Source organism: Lipophrys pholis (genome assembly GCF_963383615.2).
Source record: "Lipophrys pholis genome assembly, chromosome: 18".
Lineage (NCBI taxonomy): Eukaryota > Metazoa > Chordata > Actinopteri > Blenniiformes > Blenniidae > Lipophrys > Lipophrys pholis.
In genome coordinates this window covers 14025611-14049263 of record NC_137646.1, presented here as the reverse complement: position 1 = coordinate 14049263, position 23653 = coordinate 14025611, and the positions used below count along the sequence as shown (strand labels likewise).

The following is a 23653-nucleotide window of genomic DNA, read 5'->3' as shown; positions in this document are numbered from 1 at the left end:
TTTTGATCACCTGAAATCATTTCTAATCTCCTCTGACAGGCTGGACATCATCGTCTCTCATCACCCTTCAAATTCCACCTCACCGATAAGACAGATTTCTGGCCCACTGGGGCTCGGAGCAGCAGACAGACATCCTGCAGCTGTTTCGAAGCGATTTGTGTCACGCTGGCAGTGTCTCATCGTGAACTGTCAGCTGGAGTCACAACCAAAGAGTACGCAATGCATGTTGGTTCTTGTCTTTCTCTCAGAGTGCATGGTACTTATTGGTGCCCCTCTCTGGAGGGGGGGTTTGACCTTTGAATGAATGTGCCGATGGGGCCAACGAGTCCATCCTGAACCTGATCCAGAGTGGCCCCACACGTAGATGCAATAATGAAGTCTTAATAGAACAGAAATAAAGCATAGATCAAGAATTTATAGGGTAAATTTGTTCTTGTACTGTTACAGCGTAACACTGAATTAACCTGACACTATGTGTAATGTAATATTGTCTCATAGTGGACATGGTGCAAGGTTGGACAGAAGGCTACGTGGTTTGAATCTCATCCAGCTGTTACCAAGCCTACATGGACACAGTCCAGGATGACTGCGAATGCACGGCAGGCTTCCATGAACAATATCTAACGTTTCATTGCTCGTGATCTTGGTGGAACATCATTTGATTTCTAATCAGCCTGCCTGCTTTCAGCTTTTATAGAAGATGGACCCATCATTTTGTTCAGGCCTGACTTTGTCTCTTTGATCTGGTTGTATTCCTACCGTGTCATTTCCTTCTAACTCAGTTTCCAGAGGTGATTTAAAGGGTTCAAGCTCCAGGCTGAGTTGTGTTACTTGGTAAACAGAAGGCTAAAGGTACCAGCTGGTTATCCTCGGTTTACTATTTAAACTGCAAACAAGGAAAAAGTTCACCCACGTGAAAGTGAAAGAGCACGCTCACGTTATACCAACAAGACCCCCAGTTTGAGTCCAGGCTTGGGGGCCTTTCTCCTTTCTGTGCAGCGTTTGCATGTTCTTCCTGTGCATCCGTGGGATTTCTCCAGTTTCCTCCCACAGTCCAGTAACATGCAGCAGGTCCAGAGTGTGTCCTGCCTTCACCCATCATCAGATGATCATACGGTACTTATATCGAATATTTACAAATACGATCTACAACGTTGTCTCAATTATTTAAAGAATGTACATCCACTAGTACACAAAAGTGGGTTTATTAAAAAAAAAAATTTCAACAATGATTAGATTCTGGGTCGCCTTCAATTTTCAATTTACATCAATTTACTTGCCAATGGTTTGTGAATGTTTTCTAACTATTTTATGTACAGATGGTAGTAACCTCACCGCCCCTCACAATGATTTCAAAACACTAATTCAACATGCCAACAATACTTTGTCTGTTTCTAAATGGTTTTATATGATAAAACTTACCCTCAATGAATGAAATGATATGACTTTTTAACCCAAAAACTTTTTTTAAATTGAAAGATATCATTAATAATTCTAGGTGACAGATTAACTCTGGTGGAAAAAAACATATTATACATGTTTGCAAAGAGTTAATTAAAATGATTGAAACACAGAAAAAGTTAGTGCACTGCTCAGCCCCTCTTCACATTTAACTCTGTATTACAGGTTCATCTATATATCAAGTATTTTAATATAGTTTGAGTGTGTACAAATCCTTTGTACCACAATCAGGTAAACTGAACTAACCATGAGCCATCTGCACCTTTTCAGTCAATAAAAACGATGTATTTAGGTTTAAACTTAATTCGAAACAAAAGTTTCCAAATATGTTTAATTTTACTGTCATTCACTCTTCATGCAGATTTTTAATTAACACAGTGTTGGACTCAAAATCATCTTTCATCAAATTCAAAGCTTTGAATTCATAATGTTTAATACTTTAGATCTCCATAAGGTTAATCTCTATAACAGACTTTAGTGTAACTTTTTGTGTATACTTCATATTGGTTTTGTGTGTTTAGATTTTCTGAGCTCATTTGGAGGCTTCTTTCCTCTTCTCTGTAAGAATTTCTACTTTGTACTTTTTCTGTAATTTGTTTGTGCAAATAAATAAATAAAAATGGACGGATGACTGTGTTTTATATTGAACAATTTTGCAACTTCATGTTGATTTCATCTCTCACTCACTCACACACTCACACACACACACACACACACACACACACACACACACACACACACACACACACACACACACACACACACACACACACACACACACACACACACACACACACACACACACACACACACACACACACAGAGTCCCAAAACATATATCTATGGTTTTCGCACTGTAAAGAATATTTGCCTTTCTTTGATATAACAATAACACTTTCCTCTACTGATGCATATCTTATAGTCATAGTTAAACATCTGTGTTTAATTAATGCTTTTTTTAAACATCTGGGATCGTCAGCTCACATCATCACTTACTCTAAGTGTATGGCATGTGTATTAAAAATCATCATCGCTGGTACTAAGTTATTTGAATGGATGAATGGACTCACAAAGCAGTTTTGTGTCGACGCCTCGTGCTCGTCAGTTCAACACCTGCCGTCCATCACACGAGTCACTTTGCTGCGGCATGATTTCCAACCCAGATGACCCCATCAACATAAACATCCAGGCGCACACGGGTCATGGCAAGGAGGAACAGTATTTACATAGCGTGTCTCTCGACATTGGGCGAGTAAGTCACATGACGCGCGTGCGTCTTTGTGGCGGCCTGACATTTCTTTGTCAGGTGATACACGCGCAGGCTGGCATCTCCAGTTTAGTCACAACATAGGTGACATTTTGTGTCATGACATAAATGCGAAATAAGTGTTTGCGATGACGACTTTGACAAGCCCAGCTGTTAATCTGAGCGTTTTAGTAGCATTTTTCCAGACCTGTACGTTTTGAGGGGTTCAGTGTTCCTCGCCCTGCCTGCAGGAATCCATGCCATACTTTGTAGAAATGCAACATTATCTAGCCCGTCTCTTTAAACCCTGGAACTATGCTGGCAGGGTCTCCACGCCACTGTTCGGATGGTGTCTCGTTTCTCTGCATTTAGTCAGATACACACATGACTGTGCTCTGGGGCCCCTGGCTCTGGAAACGGAGTGTCAGGTTCTTCAACTGTCTCTCAGTGTGCAGGCAGCAAAAGGAAAAGACTCCAAGGAGAGAGTGACAGAGTGGTGTGAGATGGTGGTGTGTCTGCGTGTGGGGGTGGTGAGGGCATGATCATCTTATAAGATCTGGAGTACATATTTTTCCACTGAGCCCCTTTGGCACAGCCTACTCTTCCCGCCCATGCAGCCCCTCCCACAACACACCCCCATTATATCCGCCTCTACCCCACTGTCACGCCACGTCCCTTAACCACACCTACACTGCTAACTCAGGCGGCACAGGCCAAATTTAGGGCCCACCTGTTGCCCGTTGGAGGAGGATTAAGCTTTGTTGTGTGCAACAGAGAGAGAGCAGACGGGGTTTGTGTAACATGGGGGGGGGGGGAGAGAGAGTGGACTTTAGTGCGTGACCTGTTTGGCATGTGATCTGAAATAGAAAGGGATTTATCACTGCTGGGAAGACAGACAATGGCAACCAAGGTGGCAGAGACGAGCCCCCTTCACGAGAAACGTTGAGTCATGCCGGAGGACTGACCTGGGTTTGCCTTACATTCAACACCTGTCCAACAAAGTGGCCTCCTTACTTTACCTCTTAATACTGACTCCTCAGAGCCGCTCCAGTCAGTTTCAGAAAAAGCTCAGGGAATGAAGCAGTGTTGATAATTCACAAGTTAATAACGGTTTGCCAATGTCTTTCAGTGCGTGTTTCTTTCTGTTTGACCTGTACGTTCACCCAACAGCCTTACGTTGAATTGTTGTATAGAAGGTAAATGGATGGAAAAGCCAGAACAAAGAAGCAATTCCAAAATATGTCATTTTCAAAAACTAATAATATTTGTCCCATATGATTGATTTTTTCCTCATACATTTAATGTTTCCTGAAGCTGTTAAACTATAAACTCGAGTTTCCCTGGGATCACACTGCATTTAGAACTTTACGAAAAATGAGGCATGTCGACTTATGTCCAATTTTGATAATTTCATGAGCTATAAATCATAAAATATACACAATTGTGCTCCATTTTACAGAAGTATTAACCCATCCGGTGTTAAATTTTTGACCTTTTTAAACTTCCTCCACTTTAAAAGTGTTTTTGGTGGCTGTGGCCCCGTCAGTAGAGTGGTCGACTCTCAGTCGGAAGATTGCAGGTTCAGTTCCCCATCTCCCCAGTCCATATGTCATATTGTCCATGAGCAAGGCACTGAACCACAAATTGCTCTTATTGGATGGACTGAGCACCTTGCATGGCAGTGTGTTTGAATGTGTGTGCGTGAATGCATGAATGTGATTTTAATTTGTAGTATATATAAGTAGTTCTATTTTTTATCTTTCTGATTGAGTTGCATTTTACTCTTGTGTATTCACTGCTGTCACGATGCATTCTACTACGATGTTTCACTGCCGTGAACAGATTGATAATAAAGAGTTATTCTATTTATTTTTGTAGGAGCCATATAAAACGTTAATGCAAATGAACATTAATCTTGAAATCACTTTCCAAACGGCCCAGTGAATTTTATGTTAAAGAGCACATAAACAGTCCAAATCCGGCCCTGTGCAGACCTCATGAGCTCTAAAGACTTTAGGAATGATTGCTAACTTGAGAGGAAACCTGAACATGTGATCACACCTCTTTGTGGGGAATGCTTCACCTTTGGCGGACCATAATGAAGAGCAGACACGTCTCCTGCTGCAGGTTCTTCCTCCACAGCTCTCCAACCCTCAGCCAATGGTAGTTAAGGTCAAGACAGCTTCCTGCTTGTGTCACAGGACCTGAAGATCAGCCCACTGGGCCTCTGTGGAGCAGCCCCCCACCCACCCCCCACGGCTCCTGGTGGATGCGGGAGGCGTGCACGTGGGTGTGCGTTTGTCACTCTATCTTCTCAACTGGACGGACAACACAAACTTCAAAGAAGAGGAGAGGACGACCTGCAGGAGAATCGATCGCTACAGGCTCCCGTTTGGATCTAATCAATCCGTCTGTTTTGGTTGCTGAAGGTTTTAACCCGGAGTTTGTTTCCCTTTTTGTCATCTGTCACCGTCCTGCTGCTGCTGCGCGCCTGGAGCTGCAGAAACCATGCCGGCTGGGTTTCAGCAACTCGGTGGGGAGGTAAATACCCCGATCCTTCTGTGATCAGGGTGGCGATTGCATTTTCTTTTTTTGTTTGTTTGTTTGTGTTTAGTGAGATGAAGAGTGTTGCGCTTCAGGGACGCTCGTTATTTTTGGCTCATCTTCTGCGCACTTTAAGTTACAGCGCCTATGGGAAGGTTTTTACGCACGGATTTATCTAAGACGCAGCAACAAAAGCTATGATTCTTTTACCACAATACCAGTCGTGAACTTAATTCTCATCATAAAATAAGCAGAAACTTGTTGTTTGCGCAGGCAGAGTAAATACATACATGCATTTAAATAAAAACATGCCGAGAAGTTCTTAATTCTAACACATCTAATCTACAACCAAGTTTTGTTCTTGAAGTCTTGTGTCTAAAATAGTGATGAACTGAGGATACTTTTTGTAACAAAGGCCTTTTGCAACAAATACATAGCAATTGTATCATCCCCCCTGAAAGAAAACTCTAGTCCTGTTGACCTTGACCATGTACCTGAGATTACAGATCATATGGTTATTTTGTCTCAGGCCACCTTGTTTGACTGGTTTCCTTTGACATCAGCCCATCGACAGCTGTGTTAACAAGCCCTTATCAGCTTTTTTTTTTTTTTTTTTTTCTCAGGAAATCTTTGTTTCACTGTTTTAAAAGTGCAAGTGTCAAATCTTTAGTGTCAGATTTGCTGGGTGATTCAGAACTCCAGCTTGTCTACGGAGCAGTTTTATGAATCGCTGCATTCACAGCATCACAGAAAACAGGTGGTGTCTGGAAGCCGTCGGACTGCATGTAGTGAACACTTAAAAAGTATATTAGATCCCATAAAATTAAAAACTTGAGGTACAGAAATGCAAATGCACTGTTTGGGCTCTTGTGTTTATGACCAATAAAACTGCATGTATATTATCAGAGAGTGAAGATCGTTTCATGATCAGAGAAAAGTAACTTTAATTCTGAGCTTTTAAGAGTGTGTAAACATTGAAAAATCTGTCACCAACAATACTAATAACTCTCAACTAGCTGCTGATGCTCTACATTTTTCTGCAAGGACATACACAAACACACACCCTTTTGTTTTGGTTATGAATACTAAACAACACTTATCTAGAGGGCCAACAGCAAGGTCAAGACCCAGTGGAACAGAGTTACTCAGGAAACAGGCACGTAGTCAAACTCTGCCAAATGATCCATGAAATGTATTAGATTTGTTGAGGACAAACACAAAAAACTCAGTGGGGACGGAGCAGGTCCTTCCTGCATATTAACAAGGTGTGTGTCAACAGTTAAAGAAAAGTCCTCATGCAAAGATTAAAGTCAAATTTTCATCTTATCGCTCAAGACGTTTTTGTCTGCTTCAAGTCTGCAGTGTTCCCTCTGTCCTGCAACCTTTTGAAAAACTTTATTAGGTCAAACCTGTGTGGACGCCAACACTCCAATAGCACGACACACATTGGAGTAAAATCAAAAGACCCAATGCAACGTTAGCCACTCTCGAGCACGGCTACCAATGGTTGACACTCAAACGCGGCTCGCTGGAAGGGAAGTCCTGATTTCCCCAAGGTCATCTCATCTGTCACCGTGGAGACAGGTGCCTATGTCCCGATGGTAAACTGGAGGGACGCTAAAGTTCAGGCGTCAACTGTAAAGTAGCCGCTGAAGTCATGGGCGGCAATAAAGAGATTGTCTCTCATCAGGACTGCAGTTAAATATAGTCGGTGGTCGTGGCGTCCATTTAGGCCCATTCCTATTATATGTCATTATTATAGTTGTGTGCCACTTCTCAGCGTCAATCGCTTGTCTGAAAAGAGGTTTTGATATGTCTCCCACTTGTGTTTGTATGTTTTTTGTGTGCAGACAGTGACTGGAACCCTTGCTCTCTCAGTCTTCACTGCTGTCCTGGGATCTCTGGAGTTTGGCTACAACATCGGCGTCATCAATGCACCTCAGAAGGTAAAACAAAAAGTGCTGAGCACTGATCACAAGGGTGATGTGCAGACCCAGCCAATAATGTCACATGAAGTCGCCAAACAGGTGCCAGTTTGTGTCAGGGGTTAATAAAAAAGATAAAGAAAAAATGCGGGAGGACAACGATTTGCCCGACGCGCAACTAAGCTGGAGTGTTTGAAGCCACAACAGCCATCAATGTTGAATGAAAAAATATTTTTAAATATTGCTGCCTCACATGTGATGCTACAGAAAAAACCCCCGATCCATTTTCAAGTGTGTCAACGTAATAATGACACGCTTTGCAGGATCTGCATGTCTGCCTCAGCTGGAACGGAAAGTTAAAGGATATTACTGACGATCACTTCTCTGTCCCATTGGAAAGCAAACGTGAGGCTGCACTTATGTTTATATATAGATGGAGGCACATGATTTTTAAAAACCCGACTTGCTCCGGTCATAAAGTACCTTGCTGCTCATATTGCAGCCACATCTGGTGTTCCAGTATGGTGGCACGCTTGAGTACTGCATGTAAAAAATGTTTGTACTGTATGTGTCACACACTCTCATCCAAACAGCAGAAAGCATTGCATTACACACATCCACTTAATTCCACATATCAATATGTCACATCTTATGCAAGAGCAGACTACGCCGGCGGACTTGGCAAATCATCACAGTGAAGCCAAACACTGGAGGACACATCTACCACTATTAAACATCATATTTCAAGATAGAAGGAATTTCCTAGATCTGCTCTAAATTTTAGAAAGTCTATTTTTATATGTGCAAATCTTAATTTGACCTGAATCAGTGTAGGCAGAGGTCTGGAACCAAATCACATTCTGACTCAACTGTGGGTATTCAGGGATCTGCTGACGACAGCAAACACGACAGAGACACTTTAAATAGTGTCTGAACTGCTCTTTCTTTATTTGTGTCGTTATTTCAGATAGTTTTGTTTGCCATCGCAATACACTGAACAAGACACAACACTGAAGTATGTTTGTGCCCTACTGGTCAGTTTTCAGAGAGGAGGCCTTCAATTCATGTCGTTTTGGGTGTTTTTGCTTTTGTAGCTGTGCTCATATGTAACAGAGGCTCTCTAACAACATCCATCCATCCATCTTGAAAAAAGTCTGTCATGTAACTATCTCGTCTTCCCACCGTTGTGCAGATCATTGAGAGGGACTACAATGCAACATGGGTGCACCGGTACGGAGAGCCCATCCCCTCAGGGACCCTCACCTCCCTCTGGTCGCTGTCCGTGGCCATCTTCTCCATCGGGGGCATGCTCTCCTCCTTCTGCGTGGGTGTTGTCTCAGAGTGGCTGGGCAGGTAGGAGAAACAGAACATCACATATTGAGTTCATTGGAAGGGTCAATGTTGTCTTGTGTCTGGGGTGAACCTGGACGGATTTTAAGGACTTCTCAGCTTTGAAGCATGGAGCAAGATAGAATCTCTGTTGGTGTAAAATCAGGACACATTAGTGTCTGACTTCCACTCCTTTCTTGCTCTAAAATGGATCCCAATGTTCAGACTCAGTCATTCAAGAGAAGCTCTGTCCAGGATTGTTACTCGTCGACCCAGTTTCCCCGCTGTAACCCGAGCGGCCGGGATGCAAACTGGACCGCATCCCACAGCTTCCACCGGCTGAAAGGAGATCTTAGGAGCCCTGGCGTGACTGGGTCAAGAGGGGTGTATGCGGACAGCGGGTTAGCCGGGGTGCTAGTGTTCGGTGTGCGGTGTGCACTCAGGACAAGGTCTTCCTAAAAAAAGCAGCTGTCACCGGTGAGTTGGGGGAAGACTGTGCGAGCTGCTGCGACCCTCCGAGGTCAACGCAGGGATTTAGATGCTACTCAAGTTCCCTTTTGTTCGATTGGTGAGAGGCACCGAGGAGGGAAGTGAACAGCTGTCTTTAAGATATTTGCCCAAAGAGGAGGCTGTGTTCAACTCAATCTTGATCGTGCTGCATTCAAAGCTTCTCGACGGCAAACTAAAACATCATAATATGAAAAACTGATTGTTACAAAAAGAAGACAGTGGAATATCTCTTATCCAAACTGTTTCTCATCTTTTGCTGTCCAACTCTGGTGGACCTGTGTCAACTGTAGCCTCATTTTGAATACTTCAGTATTTGCCTATTATAAATATCTAATGGGTCTAATAAGTGTCTTACACTTTTATCTAATCAGTAAGGATTGTTCCGAAAGCAAGATCACTATCATGTGAAAAACTAAACTTAAAAATCACCTTAAATAAAGTGGGAAATGCCAAATTGAAAAAGCTGCTCCATGAAATTTAACACTTAAAATACAATCTTTACTTTTAGAGCATCCGCGTTGAAAACTTGAGCTGAGGAGAAACTCATCTAAATGACTGTTGATTCATAATCAACTGATTATAGACTGATCACACTGAAAAACATAAACCTAGTGCTTTGGGCATCATATTATATATCAGTGATGCTCAAAGATGTGGAGGATGAACAACATTCTTCAGAATTCCAGTGCGGGATTTTTAACATTTACAGAAATCTTGAAGACATACATTTCATGTCTCTTTTTTTTTTTTAATTGTAAAAGCTTATTTGAATATTTACAGAGAGTATATTTATTTTATTTTTGCCTGTCTTTAAGTCACCAAAGTTAAAAGTCTTGATCTCCCTTTCACGAGCTTTATACCCCATGAAGGGGTAAGTGTCAGATACTAAACTAATAGAAATAAATAGATCTTCTTTCTCTTTTGAGGTTTTTACAAAAGGAAAAATTCTTGGAAATCTTTGAGGCTTTTCTATTTTGCTCTTACTTTTCTGTTTAGAAGATAACTCTTCATGTCTCACCATCATCAGTCAGTGAAACCACTTTCACTAACAGGATGGTTAGTTTGTGGATTGCACTGCCCTCTAGTGGTTGGATTATATACATCTTTTCACATTTCCACAGACAGTTTTTTTTATACTTCTTTGCCCAACTCAGATTCCCAGGGAGGCTGGATTATAATCCCAGTTCATTATAGGAGAAGGCAGATTACACCCAGGACAGGTCACCAGGGGATCACAAGCCAACCATGAAGAAACAGAAAAAAAACCAACCTCCACACTGAACTGGATATATTCTCTTTACTTCACCATCCTGACAGGATGGACATTTTAACTTAACCTTTCCCCAGAATGTTATCTCTTTTTCATTATGGGGTCTGATGCAGATCTGATCATATCGAGATCATCTCCAACTGAAGATATTCAACCACCTCAATGTTCCTCTGTCCTGTCTGCGCCTCTCTCAGGAGGAAAGCCATGCTCATCAACAACATGCTGGCCTTCATCGGAGGAAGTCTGATGGGAATGGCCAAGCTCTGTCGCTCCTTTGAAATGATGATCCTCGGACGTTTCATCATCGGCGCCTACTGCGGTGAGTCGGCCTACGTTCCCTCAAACCATCAAAAGTATCCCAAGCCTGTCTCGTGTTATTAAGTCATTCTGTTCTCTGCTGTTCCTGGTCATACATTTCCTCTGTACAGGGCTGGCATCTGGTTTAACGCCCATGTATGTCGGGGAGATAGCCCCCACAAGTCTCCGAGGGGCGCTGGGCACGCTGCACCAGCTGGCCATAGTCACTGGCATTCTCATAGCTCAGGTATGACTGCTGAGGAAGGAAACATGTTATGTGTTATTTTCATCACCTATCATTTGTTCCTTGTCTTTACCTTCCTTATCCTACATAATTGAGTTTCTGGAAGCACCTCCTGCAACCACTTTGCATTTTCTGCCTTTCTCTTCTTTACAAGTGTACTTAGAATCCCACTTTTTTAGGAAGACTGTTTGTTTTTCTCTTGTTTTACACACTTTTTACCTCTGAAACCCCCTCCATAGATTCAACAGAAAATGTTTTTAGGATTGGCAAAAGTAATTCGTGTAGAACATTAGTGTGAGAGCTTGGATTCTTAAATAATAATGTAAGTTGTGCATTGGTTTGTGAAATTACCTAATTTAAAATGCTTTCTAAGTTGTGAAATGGCTTCGTAACACATGCTTGTGGTTGGTAATAAAAACAAATTTAGTTTTTCCCCACTTGGTTTTTTGTTTGTTGCAATCATTCGGTCCAGTGTGTTCACACGGTTTGTCAAAATGAGTAAATAAGTGTAGAAACACACAGGTGAGGTTGTGCTGGAAAACACAAGACACCAAGCATTCAAGATGAACAGTTTTTGACAGCGAAATATAAAAGTAAAATCAAAACAAACTTGACCTAACTTGTAACTTGTTTTTTTTATGTTGGTTTTGCAAAATTCCCACCTTAAGAATGAATCAAGCAAAAGCTTTTTCTTCTTTTGCTTTGAAATGTTGGCGAGCCTGTGTGTTTACCGTTCCTGGGAATGGCAGCTTTAGTGGGTTTCTGCTGGATTCTCTCTTCTTCCTTCTGTTGTGTGTTTGAGTTCCTGATGCCTTCTGTCATCTTGACACAGTTAGTTTCCCCTCTTCCCCCACGGCTGCTGGCCTGAATACATTTTCCCGCAATTGTTAATTCGATATTTGCGGTACCAGTGGTATGAAAGGTGTCCCTGATGCTGTGTCGTTGTTTGAGTAATGGTGAAACTGGCTTCCTGTGCAGATCCTCGGTCTGGAGTCGCTCCTGGGCAGTACGGAGCTGTGGCCTGTCCTGATGGGTTTGACTGTTGTGCCGACCGTACTTCAGATGAGTCTGCTCCCCTTCTGCCCCGAGAGCCCGAGGTTCCTCTACATCGTCCGATGTCAGGAGCACCACGCCAAGAGTGGTGAGCGACGCCCGACTTCAGAAAGCACAACATTCACCCTGTCAGTTCACTAACATTGAACATTTGAACGCTACGATGTTACACATACCCCCTCCCTGGATGCCCTCCGTGTACCAATAAAGACAAATAAAATGCAGAAAAAGTAGGAAACAATGAAGCTGAGTTCATCTTATCCAACATTTGTTGGTCTGTCTGCTCAGCGGATGAACATGATGTCACTATGTGGAAGTAGAATGTAGATTTCTACATGCAAAGGGGAAACGGCTCTGTAAATAATGTCAGTTTTCACTCCCTGATGGGAAAGCATGTGAAGGTGCAAGTAAATGAAAACTCCTAAAGCAACAATTTGAAATATCTGGCATAAAAAGTTAAAATTGTGTTTTAACATTTTTTCACTGTATTTTTTTTAAGTAAGCACAGATACCTGGAAATGTTACTCCAGCGTAGTATTGAAGCGTCACTACACTCAAAAAGTTAAGGAAATAGTCATTGTAGGTTATAATAGTGCTTCTTGATTACACGTTTTTAATTGGTGTCACATTTGTGGGATGAGCAGCAGAGTGGAGTATGTGGCTCCAACAGTTTCCAATTGGAAACGTCTTTTCTCATAGAATACAGATCTTGTTCGTACTTACACTCCCGTCTTCACACAGGCCTGAGGAGGCTCACGGGCCGGCAGGAGGTGGGCGACATGTTGGCCGAGATGAAGGAGGAGAAGAGGAGGATGGACATGGAGAGGAAGGTGTCCATACCAGAGCTCTTCCGGTCCTCCCTTTACCGCCAGCCAATCATCATCTCCATCCTGCTGCAGCTCTCGCAGCAGCTGTCAGGGGTCAACGCAGTGAGTGACAGATTTGCTCTCACTGGGCGACGATCCACGGCCGCGGGAATCCAATCATTCCATTTTAATTTTCAGTCATTGTGGGATAATGAAATAAAAATCCTTGCAGCACATTATTGACCCGGTGTAACTCTTTGTGCCCCTCTGGCAGGTCTTCTACTACTCCACCAGTATCTTCACCAAGGCAGGAGTCCAGAGTCCAGTGTACGCCACAATAGGAGCAGGAGTTGTGAACTGTGCCTTCACGGTGGTCTCGGTAAGAAGTTTGGTTTAGTCCCACTGAATAAAGGTTTGTGAAGAAATTATATAGATATTGGATCTTGTTTTGGGGCTCAATGTGAGACGATCCACGGTCCTGGTGTGCCTGGATTACAGGTGGACACCGCTATCCATAAGTAAATAAGATAAGAGGGCTGGTTAACCTGTGACTTTGGTTATCCTGGATGCGATGGTGGCTGTTCTAAAAGTTCCTCCTGAGGTTCACTGCCTCTCTCTCATCTTCAGCTCTTCCTCATAGAGAGGATGGGTCGACGGACGCTCCACATGTTGGGACTGGGAGGCATGTGCATCTGCGCCCTCATCATGACCACTGCTCTCGCTTTACTGGTGAGTGAGCCAAGCCCCGAGACACCCCCCTCCCCCCCCCCGCATCGTTGAGGATCGTGTCTGAATCTTGTGATCTCTGGTTTGACAGGAGAGCGTTCCCTGGATGAGTTACGTCAGCATGCTGGCCATCTTCGGGTTCGTGGCCTTCTTCGAGGTCGGTCCAGGCCCCATACCCTGGTTCTTTGTTGCCGAGCTGTTTTCTCAAGGTCCCAGACCGGCTGCGATGGCGGTGTCGGGCTTTTCAAACTGGACGGCCAACTTCATCATCGGCATGGGCTTCCAATATGTTGCTGTGAGTACCTTCAGTACACTTCAATTGAGTTACAGCGTTAATGTTTTTCTCGAGTGAGAACAAGCGTCCTGTCCCTGTCCCGCAGGACCTTTGTGGGCCGTACGTCTTCCTGATCTTTGCCGCGCTCCTCCTCTTCTTCCTCATCTTCACATTCTTCCGTGTGCCGGAGACACGGGGCAAAACATTCGACCAGATCGCGGCCAACTTCCACCAGCACTCGCCGGGAGGCATGATGGACATGGATATGGACATGGACATGGACAAGCCCAGCACGGAGTTGGACTACCTGGGAGAAGAAAGCAACAACTGAAGGGTCTCAGCAGGGGGCGGAAAAGAAGAAATGAACTGAGTATAACTTGAGATGAACTGTGAACGCAGGCCTGACTCCAACCTTTCAATTCTATCATGTATATTGAGGTCTATATTTCTAAGCATATGGATTGTGGTGCCAACGCAGTGTTCAAAGTGTGACAGTTTGGGTGTTTTGTGTTTTGCTGGCGCCACTGCGGCACACGGCTAATGGAGTCTGGCAGGACTTGAAAGGAGAAACCTGTGGATTAAAAGGGTTGACTGTATTTTCAAGCAATAAGATGCACATAAGAGCGAGACGGCTGAACTGTGGAGGCATTGAGTGCCAACGAGGATGTATTTTTATTTATGGTTATACGGTACACGCTGTTGCAATACTGACAGATCGAGAGACTTTGGAATTCCTGCACTTTATAAACAAAGACATCCAAAGTTTTTAAAAGCTTGAAAGTAGAGAAAACCGACTGAGCAGCCATGAAGTTGGGGATTCTTATTTTTTAAAGATGGGAACACACTAGAAGATGTGTTAACACATTCAGTAGATGGTGTTTGTAGTTTTAGAACTAACCACGGGAGTGATAAAGTCTGGTTTGAAAACTTTGGGAGTTAAACTTTTTTTTTTTGATACAAAGTGAGTTTTTTTTGTTTTGTTTGTAACATCAAGTAACTGTATGCCAATAGCTGCTTGGTCTGATGTGTGCGCTTCGCCTTTAAGATGGGCTTAGGTCAAAGTGACCGCGCCTGTTTCAGTTAATCCGAGGGGAAAATTATTTTGCAGAATTACCATCAGCTCATCGGGTAAATATTTGGATATTCGTACCAAAACTCAGGATCCTGGAAGATGAGCCCTCCACATTACACACACACCCAATTCCCTTCATCTATCAGGAGCACATACCGTCTCTTCTGGGTGGAATGCCATGGGTTGTTTTTTTCCTGGAATACCTGGAAATTCATTATGAATTGCAGTTTTATCTAAACTGCAAATGCCGTCATGTGGCTTTGACTGTTCTAGTTTGACCTTAAACAAATTACTTTATGGTTTTGCACTATGGCATATTTTAACTCCAACCCTCAAATTCCTATAAAATGGATAAAAGGCACTCCCTACATTTGGCCTTCTGTATCGAAACCACACGAAGGAAAACAGTTGTATTTTCCAAAATTGAGAATCATGACATTCTGACCTCCTGAAACCTTTACCTTCAATATTTCACCAATCATGGAAACAACCTGCAGAAACTCAACTGTCCCAGGAATTGTATGTATATACAGTGTATTTTTAAAAAGGATTTGAAGTAGTAATTCTTCATGCACTCCTGCCGTGTTAAGTTTGATCATAAAGGCCCAATATACTGGAGACGTGCTCACAAAAGCTGCAAAGTATAAATCCTGTATCACGTGATTGAGATCTTTGTCGTGTGTGCTCCTTGCTGGCTGTTCTGTAATGTGTTTCATACCTGAGGAATGTGTACAGATTGTTCAGGGAAGATGTGTAATTCAGAGTCCCATTGATGCTGTAAATAGTGTTGGTCTGAATTTCTTTAGGATTTGAACTTGTATTACAGGGTTGCACTTAAAGTGAGGAAAAAAAAAAAAAGACTAAATCCTGAGATTTGCAAACATGATTTATTAATTTGCATTGTTTTACGTTTTAACATTGCACATAATCCCCTCCAAAAAAAAAAAAAACAAGACATACAGGTAAAACAAATCGTTTTTGTAAATCTATCCTCAACTGAGGAGATGAAGGGAGCAAGTTTTCAAAACTGGATGGTAACGGAACTAAATGGACTCCCATGATGCACCACCAACCACACATGCTTGGGTCACCCTCTTCAATCAAATTAAAAAAGGTGAAATAAAATAAGGCTGGTTCCCCTATAAACTACCAACTGTACCATATCTGGCCAATTAAAGAAAATGTTTGTTTTTTTAAGAGGGGGCTGAAAGAACTGCGTTACCAAGCAGGTCGTTCCTTTCTTAAAGATGTACTTTCAATCTAAATATGTTCTCCCCCACCCCATCACTCTCCTGATGTCAGACGATGGGGATGGAGGGAGGGGCCCAATGGGAGAACAGAGACGAGGTGGGTTGGAGGGGGTTCAGAGAGGGGGGAGCACAGCATGCGTTCAGAAAATAGGTCCAGTCCTCCAACCCAAGGACCTAAAAGAAATAAGAACACACTATAGGAGACACAGGGATTGAAAAGGACAGTGGGGTGAAAAACAAAGACTATATTGATCTAAAAGTCAAAACGTCGCCTGTATCCAACGAAAGACTAAAAATCCCTCACTCCCTTTAATCATTCCACGCCTGGTCCGTTGACGGTTCTAAACCGAGTAATGACCCTCCATCATAGCACAAGAACCCAAACCCTGTATTCGTGTCCCCCCCCCTTAACTCGGGGCTGCGCCACCTCACTGTGCGGTCCCACCTTTGCCAAGGGTTATGCCACTTTCCCCCGGACGTCACTCTGCTGGTGCCGGTACTGTTGTGGCTGCCGCCTGCTGAGGGGAAGAGAACAGTCGAGAACCAAGTCGACATGACAACGGACCAAGGCAACGGGCTATTTTTCTTTCCGTCTCACCTCAGGGGTCAGTGGCGATTTAGGAGAAGCCGTTCTAGACGAAGATTTGGGCGTGGATTTCGGGTCAGTGGACTTTGAGGTCTGAGGTGGGGTCCCAGGCTCCGATGCAGACCTCTCCGTGTCATTCTGCAAGCAGAGGCAGTATGTCAGTAGTACACATACAGGAGCTCATCCAAGATCCTTGCTGCCTGCAAAAGTTTAGCTTCTTAATTACCTATGAAGTCCAACAGTCACATCTTATGCGACACATATCTGGAAATCTGACTGAGGACAATATCGTTTAAGCCATGAGGAGGAACTCATCCCTCTAGTCAAGAACTCGCGACTTAAATGGTCACCCTATCATTATCGGAAAAACTGAGCTTCGCGCATTTGCAGTTCTGCCACAAGACTGACCTGACCATTCAAAGTCGTTTTAGTGGATCCGACTAGTTCAACATTTGTTCAAAAAGTGTTGCGATTCACGTCGAGACATTGCACAATAAGAAAAACTCATGAGGTTTCAAAAACTGTACATCGAATACTTTTAATACGTCAGACTGGTCCATGTTTATTTAGTATATTACCAAACTATAAGGTTTCCGTAACGGAGGAAATACCACTTCGTAAAGCTTGAAAGCTCCAGTAGATTTTCTGTTATGAAAACAGAGATGGAGACGCCATCATGTCTTACTTTAGAAGCCGAGGACTCAGAGTTTCTTTGCCTGCGTGGTCTGGTCGGCCGGCGCTTGCGGCCCTTGTCCTCTCCGTTGGTCTGCGGTTCCTCCGAGGTGGTCTGGGGTTCCTCCGAGGTCTCCGTCTGCTTTACCTCGGCCTGCTCCTCAGTCTGTGGCGGAGCCGCCTGCTGGTCACCTGCCGGCTGGTCGGGAGCTGGACGAGGACGGAACTGTCTGGATTCACACACACGATACATTAAAACACCTGGCGAGTTTCAAGATCGATGGTTTATCTTAAAATTCCTTGAGTGGAGTACCTGCGGTACGGACGCCAGAATCTGCGTCGTGGCGGCCGCTGCATTTGGTCACCCTCCACTAGTCCATCCTTCTGCTCGCCTCCTTCCCCCTGACAGGAAGAGACAACCAATAAACGCCGTCCCCTCACGACTATTACGCCACTTCAAATTCACCCTGAAATCTTCCACCTCACACTTCAAGTTGTAACGCTACCGCTTACATCTTGACCCTCCTGCTGTGGTCTGCGAGGCCTCCGGCGGCGCTGCGGAGGCCTCGCTCCGTCGTTCTCCCCCGAACCGTCGGCCTCCGAGGCGGAGGCCTGGCCGTCGGCCGGTCTGCTCTGGTCTCCGGGTCGAGGGCTGCGGGGGAAGAACCGGCGGCGGAAGCGACGTTTGTTAGGTGCGTAGCGGCTACCTTTGACTGGAACGCCGCCGGGGCCGGTCACGTTGGCTGCCTCCGAGCCCTGAGAGCAGGAAGACGCCAACAGGAAAATGTTAGGATTGAATAACTGGCTTTCACTTTGGAAAAACACTCTCCACTTATTTACCTTGGCTGCTTCGATGACGTCGAACTCCACAATCTCCCCATCTCCAACGCTGCGGAGGAACTTTCTAGGATTGTTCTTTTTGATAGCCGTCTGACGAGACAAGATTATCAAATGAAAAGCTCCTTTAATTCATAAAGACATTAAAAAAAAATAAATCACTGGAACTTTCTTCCCTTACCTGATGAACAAAAACATCTTCTTTGGTGTCAGTCCTGTGAGACACAGAACTCAATTACAGGCAAATATGTTCAAGACTCTCGAACAAAATGGTCCAGAATATAAAAATTAAAACCTCAGCTGGATCTCAGAAAATCATTACCTGTTTATGAAGCCATATCCATTTCGCACATTGAACCACTTCACTGTGCCTTGAACTGCGGTTGCTGCAGTAAGAACACATGGTTAAATATATGTCCCAATAATTCAGTTTGGACAAAATATCTTTCCACAACACATAACACAATGCTATGTTAAACGAATCTGTGGCAGCTTTCTCCAAGAACAGGTAAAAGAGAGTCCGGTATATCAATCATTAACTGTTGAAGACTTTGAAACCAGGACTGGAGAATGTCATGGGTCAACGGCTTCGAAAAAAACTCGGCAAGGCGTTTCGCATTTAGTTTTAAAATGGTAAACATGGTCTTGAAATACAGCTCAAGTCAAACCGGTTTCATGCCATATCGTTTTAGGGACGTTTGATTGATCCACCTGCATTCCACCACATTGATTACAGCTGCGAGGACACATGAACGCGCGCGCGCGCAACAGCTGATAAAGAAACAAATTTAGGTCGACATGCATTCTCTGGAAAATAATCCGTTTGTGCAGACAAATCACTGCTCAAAATTAATTGATTACAAAACGTGTCGGGTTTCGGTTTGACTTCGATGGCAAACGTAATTTCCCAGGAAACCATTAAATTCATGACACGTGTTGCACCGTAAAATGAAACACAGTTGGGTCCGTGACTATTAGTCTAACGAGCTCTTGTGTCACCTCGTTAACGACTAACCCACCTTCACACATGAAACAAATCACTTACATTCATTGGTTAAGACGTTAAAGCGAACTTTACGCACGAGATGCTCTTCAGTTCACGCATAACGGCAACATTTTTAACAGAGTCCATTTATGTTCCAAAGTTGTTTGCGAGCACTAAACGCACACTTCGGGCAGAAGGAGCCCTTTTCCCACCCACCTATGACTTTCTTCTCCGGCTGCGGTTTGTCTTCCACCGGGGCGGACGGCGGTGCGTCCTGCACTTCGGCGTCGGTCATGCTCGCTGTTGGTTCACTACTGATCCTCTCCTGTTTCCCCCTCCCTCCAAGCCTACCAAGACTCCACCGCTAAGTTTTTATCCCAACGTCCCCTCGGGCTGCTGGACGGAAGCCGCGATATCATTGGTTTCACCGGAGATCAAACTGGAACCTGATTGGCTGCGCCTGGTTGGCAAATTGGAGGGAAAACTCGACAGGTGTAAGTGAGACAGGTATGACCCAAAAGAAGCCTGATTATTATGAGACTCTGCAGCCCAAGAGAGAAGGAGAATCTGATCCAGATAGCCAGATAGTCTGTGTGGAACCTTTGACCAAGAACATGTTGGAAAATGAGTTTGTCAGGAAAGTAGTTTGAAAAACTAGACGGCAATTGAAAATAAGACTGGTTGTGTAAAGTTATTTTGACTCTCAGGAAGTGTAAAACGGGGATTTGACACTCATTCAGAGGCGACACACTGTCCAAATGATAGCGATATAATTTATTTCATTCAAACAAATAAAAAGTTTGCTTTTGTTTTTGTGCAAAATATTGTTGGTACAATTCTGAGAAAAACATAATGACTAACCAGTTTTGGAATTTGAAAAAAAGGGAAGCACTGTGAATACTTTCAGGATGAAGTGTATTAATGTAAAACATCATCTTTCGCAGGAGGTCTTTAAGATACATTTAATGTGCACATCTTGCTGAGCCATCCGTCAATCATCCAACAGGAGAATAAAAAGTGCTTTTTGTGTTGAACTACTTTGTAATGTGTCACTATTCTGAAGAACCAAGTTGTAACCTTGTGTCAGAAAGAAACTCAGGAAACAGTTCTCAATAAAACACATAAGTGAGCAGGGATGATCTCTCTAAAGATAGACAGAGGCCAGGACCTCTCCAGTGTGTATTCTGCCATCACACACACTCCAGCTCCAGCTCTCCCTCCACCCTAAATTGGATGTAGGCATAGACGTAGGAACCGGGAGGGGATGTATCCCCACCAATATTGGAGACTTGCTCATTTGTACCTCCCAATAATTATACCGCGTAGGAGAAAAATGTTTTGATTTAGAAATTTTTAACTCCCGTTCTTTTATTTTGACAGTGCAGCACAGCACAGTACATATGAGGCCTCCACGGCTTTGCAGGTTTGCACGCGTGTCTGGCAACTTCGTGGTTTGGGCTGGTTTTTATTGGAATGGACGGGTTCTAAGACGTGATCGTGCTGGAAACTGTCAATCTGATCTGGCAACACTGTTGCTGCCTGTTGGCAGCGTTTGCCAGCGGGGGGGGGGGAATAACAAATGTGAAGAGGTTTAAAACCAAGGAGGGTGGAAACAGAAATACGCCAGTGTTGATAACTTTTGAAGGAAGTCCTCCTCCAGCTCGGCTCTTTATAGAATGTTTGTCGGTCCAAGTCAGGCCCTATCAAAGACCTCCTTTTTGATACTTCAAGTGCCAGAGATTGTGTCATACGGCGGCTTCCTGCAGGGGGAACAGGCGGTGTGCCAAGTGTGGAGGTGAATCGTGAAGAACTGACTTCTAAGTGTTACAATTGTGGACGGAGTCACATGGCTTCATTTAAAGAGTGTGGACATTTTCAGAACCCAAAACAGGTTCAGGTGGTCAGAGACCAGCATAAAAGATCATATGCAGAAAGCTTAAAGAAAGTAGAAAGGCCTGGAAGCCTCAGGTCCTGGTGGGAGAACGTCGGTGATGCCCGGGCAGCAACTTCCTCATGTTCTCTCCAGGCAGGAGATGGTGATCGACAGGGAGGCCCTCCTTGCATTGATGGTTGATATTATTTATGGTGCTCGGGAAAGGAAATCAAGGTCAGATGTAATTAAGTTTGTGGCTGAGGCTGCAGGAGGATTTCTAGGAGTAAAGAATGACTCCCCACAGACACTTCATGCTTATATGAGGGTAATTCAGGAGGTGACAGTCTAGAAGTCCAGACGTCCATCAGCCAGTCTGACAGAGGATGAGGAAGGTGAAGACATGGATGATGGTGACTTCATTGAAGATGTTGAGGACATTTACATTTTTCATAATGGTCTGCATCCTTCAGTGGAATGTAAGAAGTTTAGTAGCTAACAGACAGTATAACGCTTATAATCCCCTGTGGGGACGTCAGTCAAGGGATGGGAGTGGTGCTGTGATTGAAGATATGTTAGATAATTCTGGACTAATAGTTATGAATGATTGCAGGCCTACTAGATTTGATATTACTTCCCTTGAAACGTCCTGTCTTGATTTAACTCTCGCCTCCCCAGACCGAGCTAGAGTGGGGGAATGGGGTGCAGCATTTGAAGTTTGCAAAAGAACATGTGGACAAACCTGAGGCCTTTTTGGAAACAAGTCCTGTGGACTGATGAGGTAACGATTTAGCAAAGGTACGTTTGCAGAAGAAAGGAACATCTGGCCAACTGTTAAAAAGGGAGGTGGATCCATCTTGCTTTGGGGTTACGTTGCAGCCAGTGGCACAGGGAACATTTCACGGCGAGAAGGAAGAATGGATTCAATTAAATTCCAGTAAATTCTGGACACTAACTTGACGCCGTCTGTGAAAAAGCTGAAGTTAAGGAGAGTACGGCTTCTACGAATGGATAATGATCTGAAAAAACATCTCAAAATCCACGATGGATTACATCAAGAGGCGCAGGCTGAGGGTTTTGCCATGGCCTTCAGTCTCCTGACCTCAATAATGGAAAGTCTGTGGATAGACCTTAAAAGAGCAGTGCGTGACAGAAAGCCCAGAAATCTCACAGAACTGGACGACTGGGAGAAGATACCTCAAACTAGAAATGAAAGACTCTTGGCTGGCTACAAAATAGTGTTTACAAGCTGTGATACTTGCCAGACGGGGCGCTACAAGTTATTAACTGTAAAGGGTGCCAATACTTTTGCACAAGCCTTTTTTCTTTTTCTGTTACTTTGGGTGCTGTCTCAGGTTCACCATTGAGAAGCTTTTCTCTTTTTCTGTTTTTTGGGTTTTTCCTCTTGTCTTCTGCTCACAAATTTGTTTCCCAGTCTCAAATCTGAAAAACATAATGATGTTTGTTGTGTAAAACAATGCTGATTAAACAGCCTATCAACCAAGGTTAGTGCAGCTATCTAATTAACTATATGTAAAATAAAGCCCATCCAACTGATCCAGTCATTTTTCAGTTATGAATAACAGCTTGTCTTGTCATTGATGTGCTTACTTGTGCTACTGTTGGATTGGTTCTTTTCCTTCGGGGGGGGGGGGGGGGGGGGAGCAGTCACAAGTGGCGCACTGTGTCTCCTCTTCATGTTGTTGTGGTGAACTTTAATAAGCAAGAAAGAAAATTGTTAGTTTCAGTTTAGTTATTGTCTTTTTTCTTAAAATACTAAAACTCCTCAGAGCGATAACGTTTGGACAAATAACTGTTGACAGACTTTGAAAGGTTCAAATCCTCCAAGTGTATTTCATTACTTAAGCTTCAATAGGATCCCACCTGACTATAATTGTTTAATCCGAATTTTGGGGTTAATGTGCCTTTAACTTGCAACCCTCAGAGGCCATGAGATTACAGTTTCACTGCACTAAATTTAACCAGACTCCTCTAACAAGTGCCAAGTTCAATGAAATTTGCTGTACAGAGGCTGTGGGTCTCTGGAGAGAAAGTTGTGTGAGCCTTCGTAACTTTATGTACAGAGTGAAGAAGCATGACCGCACGAACAATGTGGCGTACATATACATCCTGATCTGTCATTTTTATTAGTTTTTTTTTTATTTTACCAGAAAATCCTCATTGAAATTAAAAATCTCTTTTTCAAGAGTGTCCTGGTCAAGACAAGCCGCAGTACATTGAGGTACATAAAACACATAAAACGTACAAAAAACTTACAAAAATGTCAATACATTAAAAACATACAGATTTCATAAAAAAAAAAAAAAAAGTTGCTCAGTGAAAAGATTTAGGAATTCATTCTTATCGCTGTAATAGTTTCCGTGTAAAATAGTTTTCAAAGTAATGTATGCACTGGTCTTTGGGTTCATGAGAAGCAGGTGCGCCGTCAGAGGGAAATGACACCAGAGCTGATGATGGTGAGGCCATATGGCACGAGAATGAAATTGTACGCATGCGCATAGGAGGTTGAATGGCTGAGGTTTGTTTCATGAAGGTTTGTATGAGAGAAAAACATCAAGTTGTTGGAAGTAAGCAGGAAAAAACCCGGAATCTTCAATATAAAAGTGTCAAAAATAAATGAATAAATCGGTCTTAAAAACATCTGGTTGAAGGTCTCAGTAATTAGTCTGTTGGAG

General features: G+C 43.5%; 2 protein-coding genes across 4 annotated transcripts; one reads left to right on the top strand and one right to left on the bottom strand.

Annotated features, from left to right (window-relative positions):
- The first annotated feature begins 4928 nt into the window (after window positions 1-4928).
- Window positions 4929-15693, top strand: LOC308123730 (solute carrier family 2, facilitated glucose transporter member 4-like). Its single transcript, XM_080486371.1, has 11 exons — window positions 4929-5248; window positions 7102-7197; window positions 8369-8529; window positions 10480-10604; window positions 10714-10829; window positions 11805-11967; window positions 12621-12808; window positions 12960-13064; window positions 13313-13414; window positions 13503-13706; window positions 13792-15693. The coding sequence occupies exons 1-11, from the start codon at window positions 5216-5218 to the stop codon at window positions 14014-14016; spliced, it is 1518 nt and encodes a 505-aa protein (XP_080342497.1). The 5' UTR covers window positions 4929-5215; the 3' UTR covers window positions 14017-15693.
- On the bottom strand, window positions 15627-19513 carry LOC308123731 (Y-box-binding protein 2-A-like). 3 transcript variants are annotated; one of them, XM_080486372.1, is made up of 10 exons: window positions 19304-19513; window positions 18425-18488; window positions 18284-18317; window positions 18106-18195; window positions 17779-18021; window positions 17579-17667; window positions 17279-17495; window positions 16606-16731; window positions 16453-16525; window positions 15627-16181 (listed from the first exon to the last, which is right to left on the bottom strand). In XM_080486372.1, exons 1-9 carry the CDS (start codon window positions 19380-19382, stop codon window positions 16487-16489), a joined length of 981 nt encoding a protein of 326 aa, XP_080342498.1. In that variant the 5' UTR covers window positions 19383-19513; the 3' UTR covers window positions 15627-16181; window positions 16453-16486. The 3 variants fall into 3 exon arrangements, with proteins under 3 accessions (XP_080342498.1, XP_080342500.1, XP_080342499.1); XM_080486374.1 differs by having other exon boundaries at window positions 16453-16522; window positions 19304-19477; XM_080486373.1 differs by having other exon boundaries at window positions 15627-16522; window positions 19304-19414.
- Between the last annotated feature and the right edge of the window lie 4140 nt (window positions 19514-23653).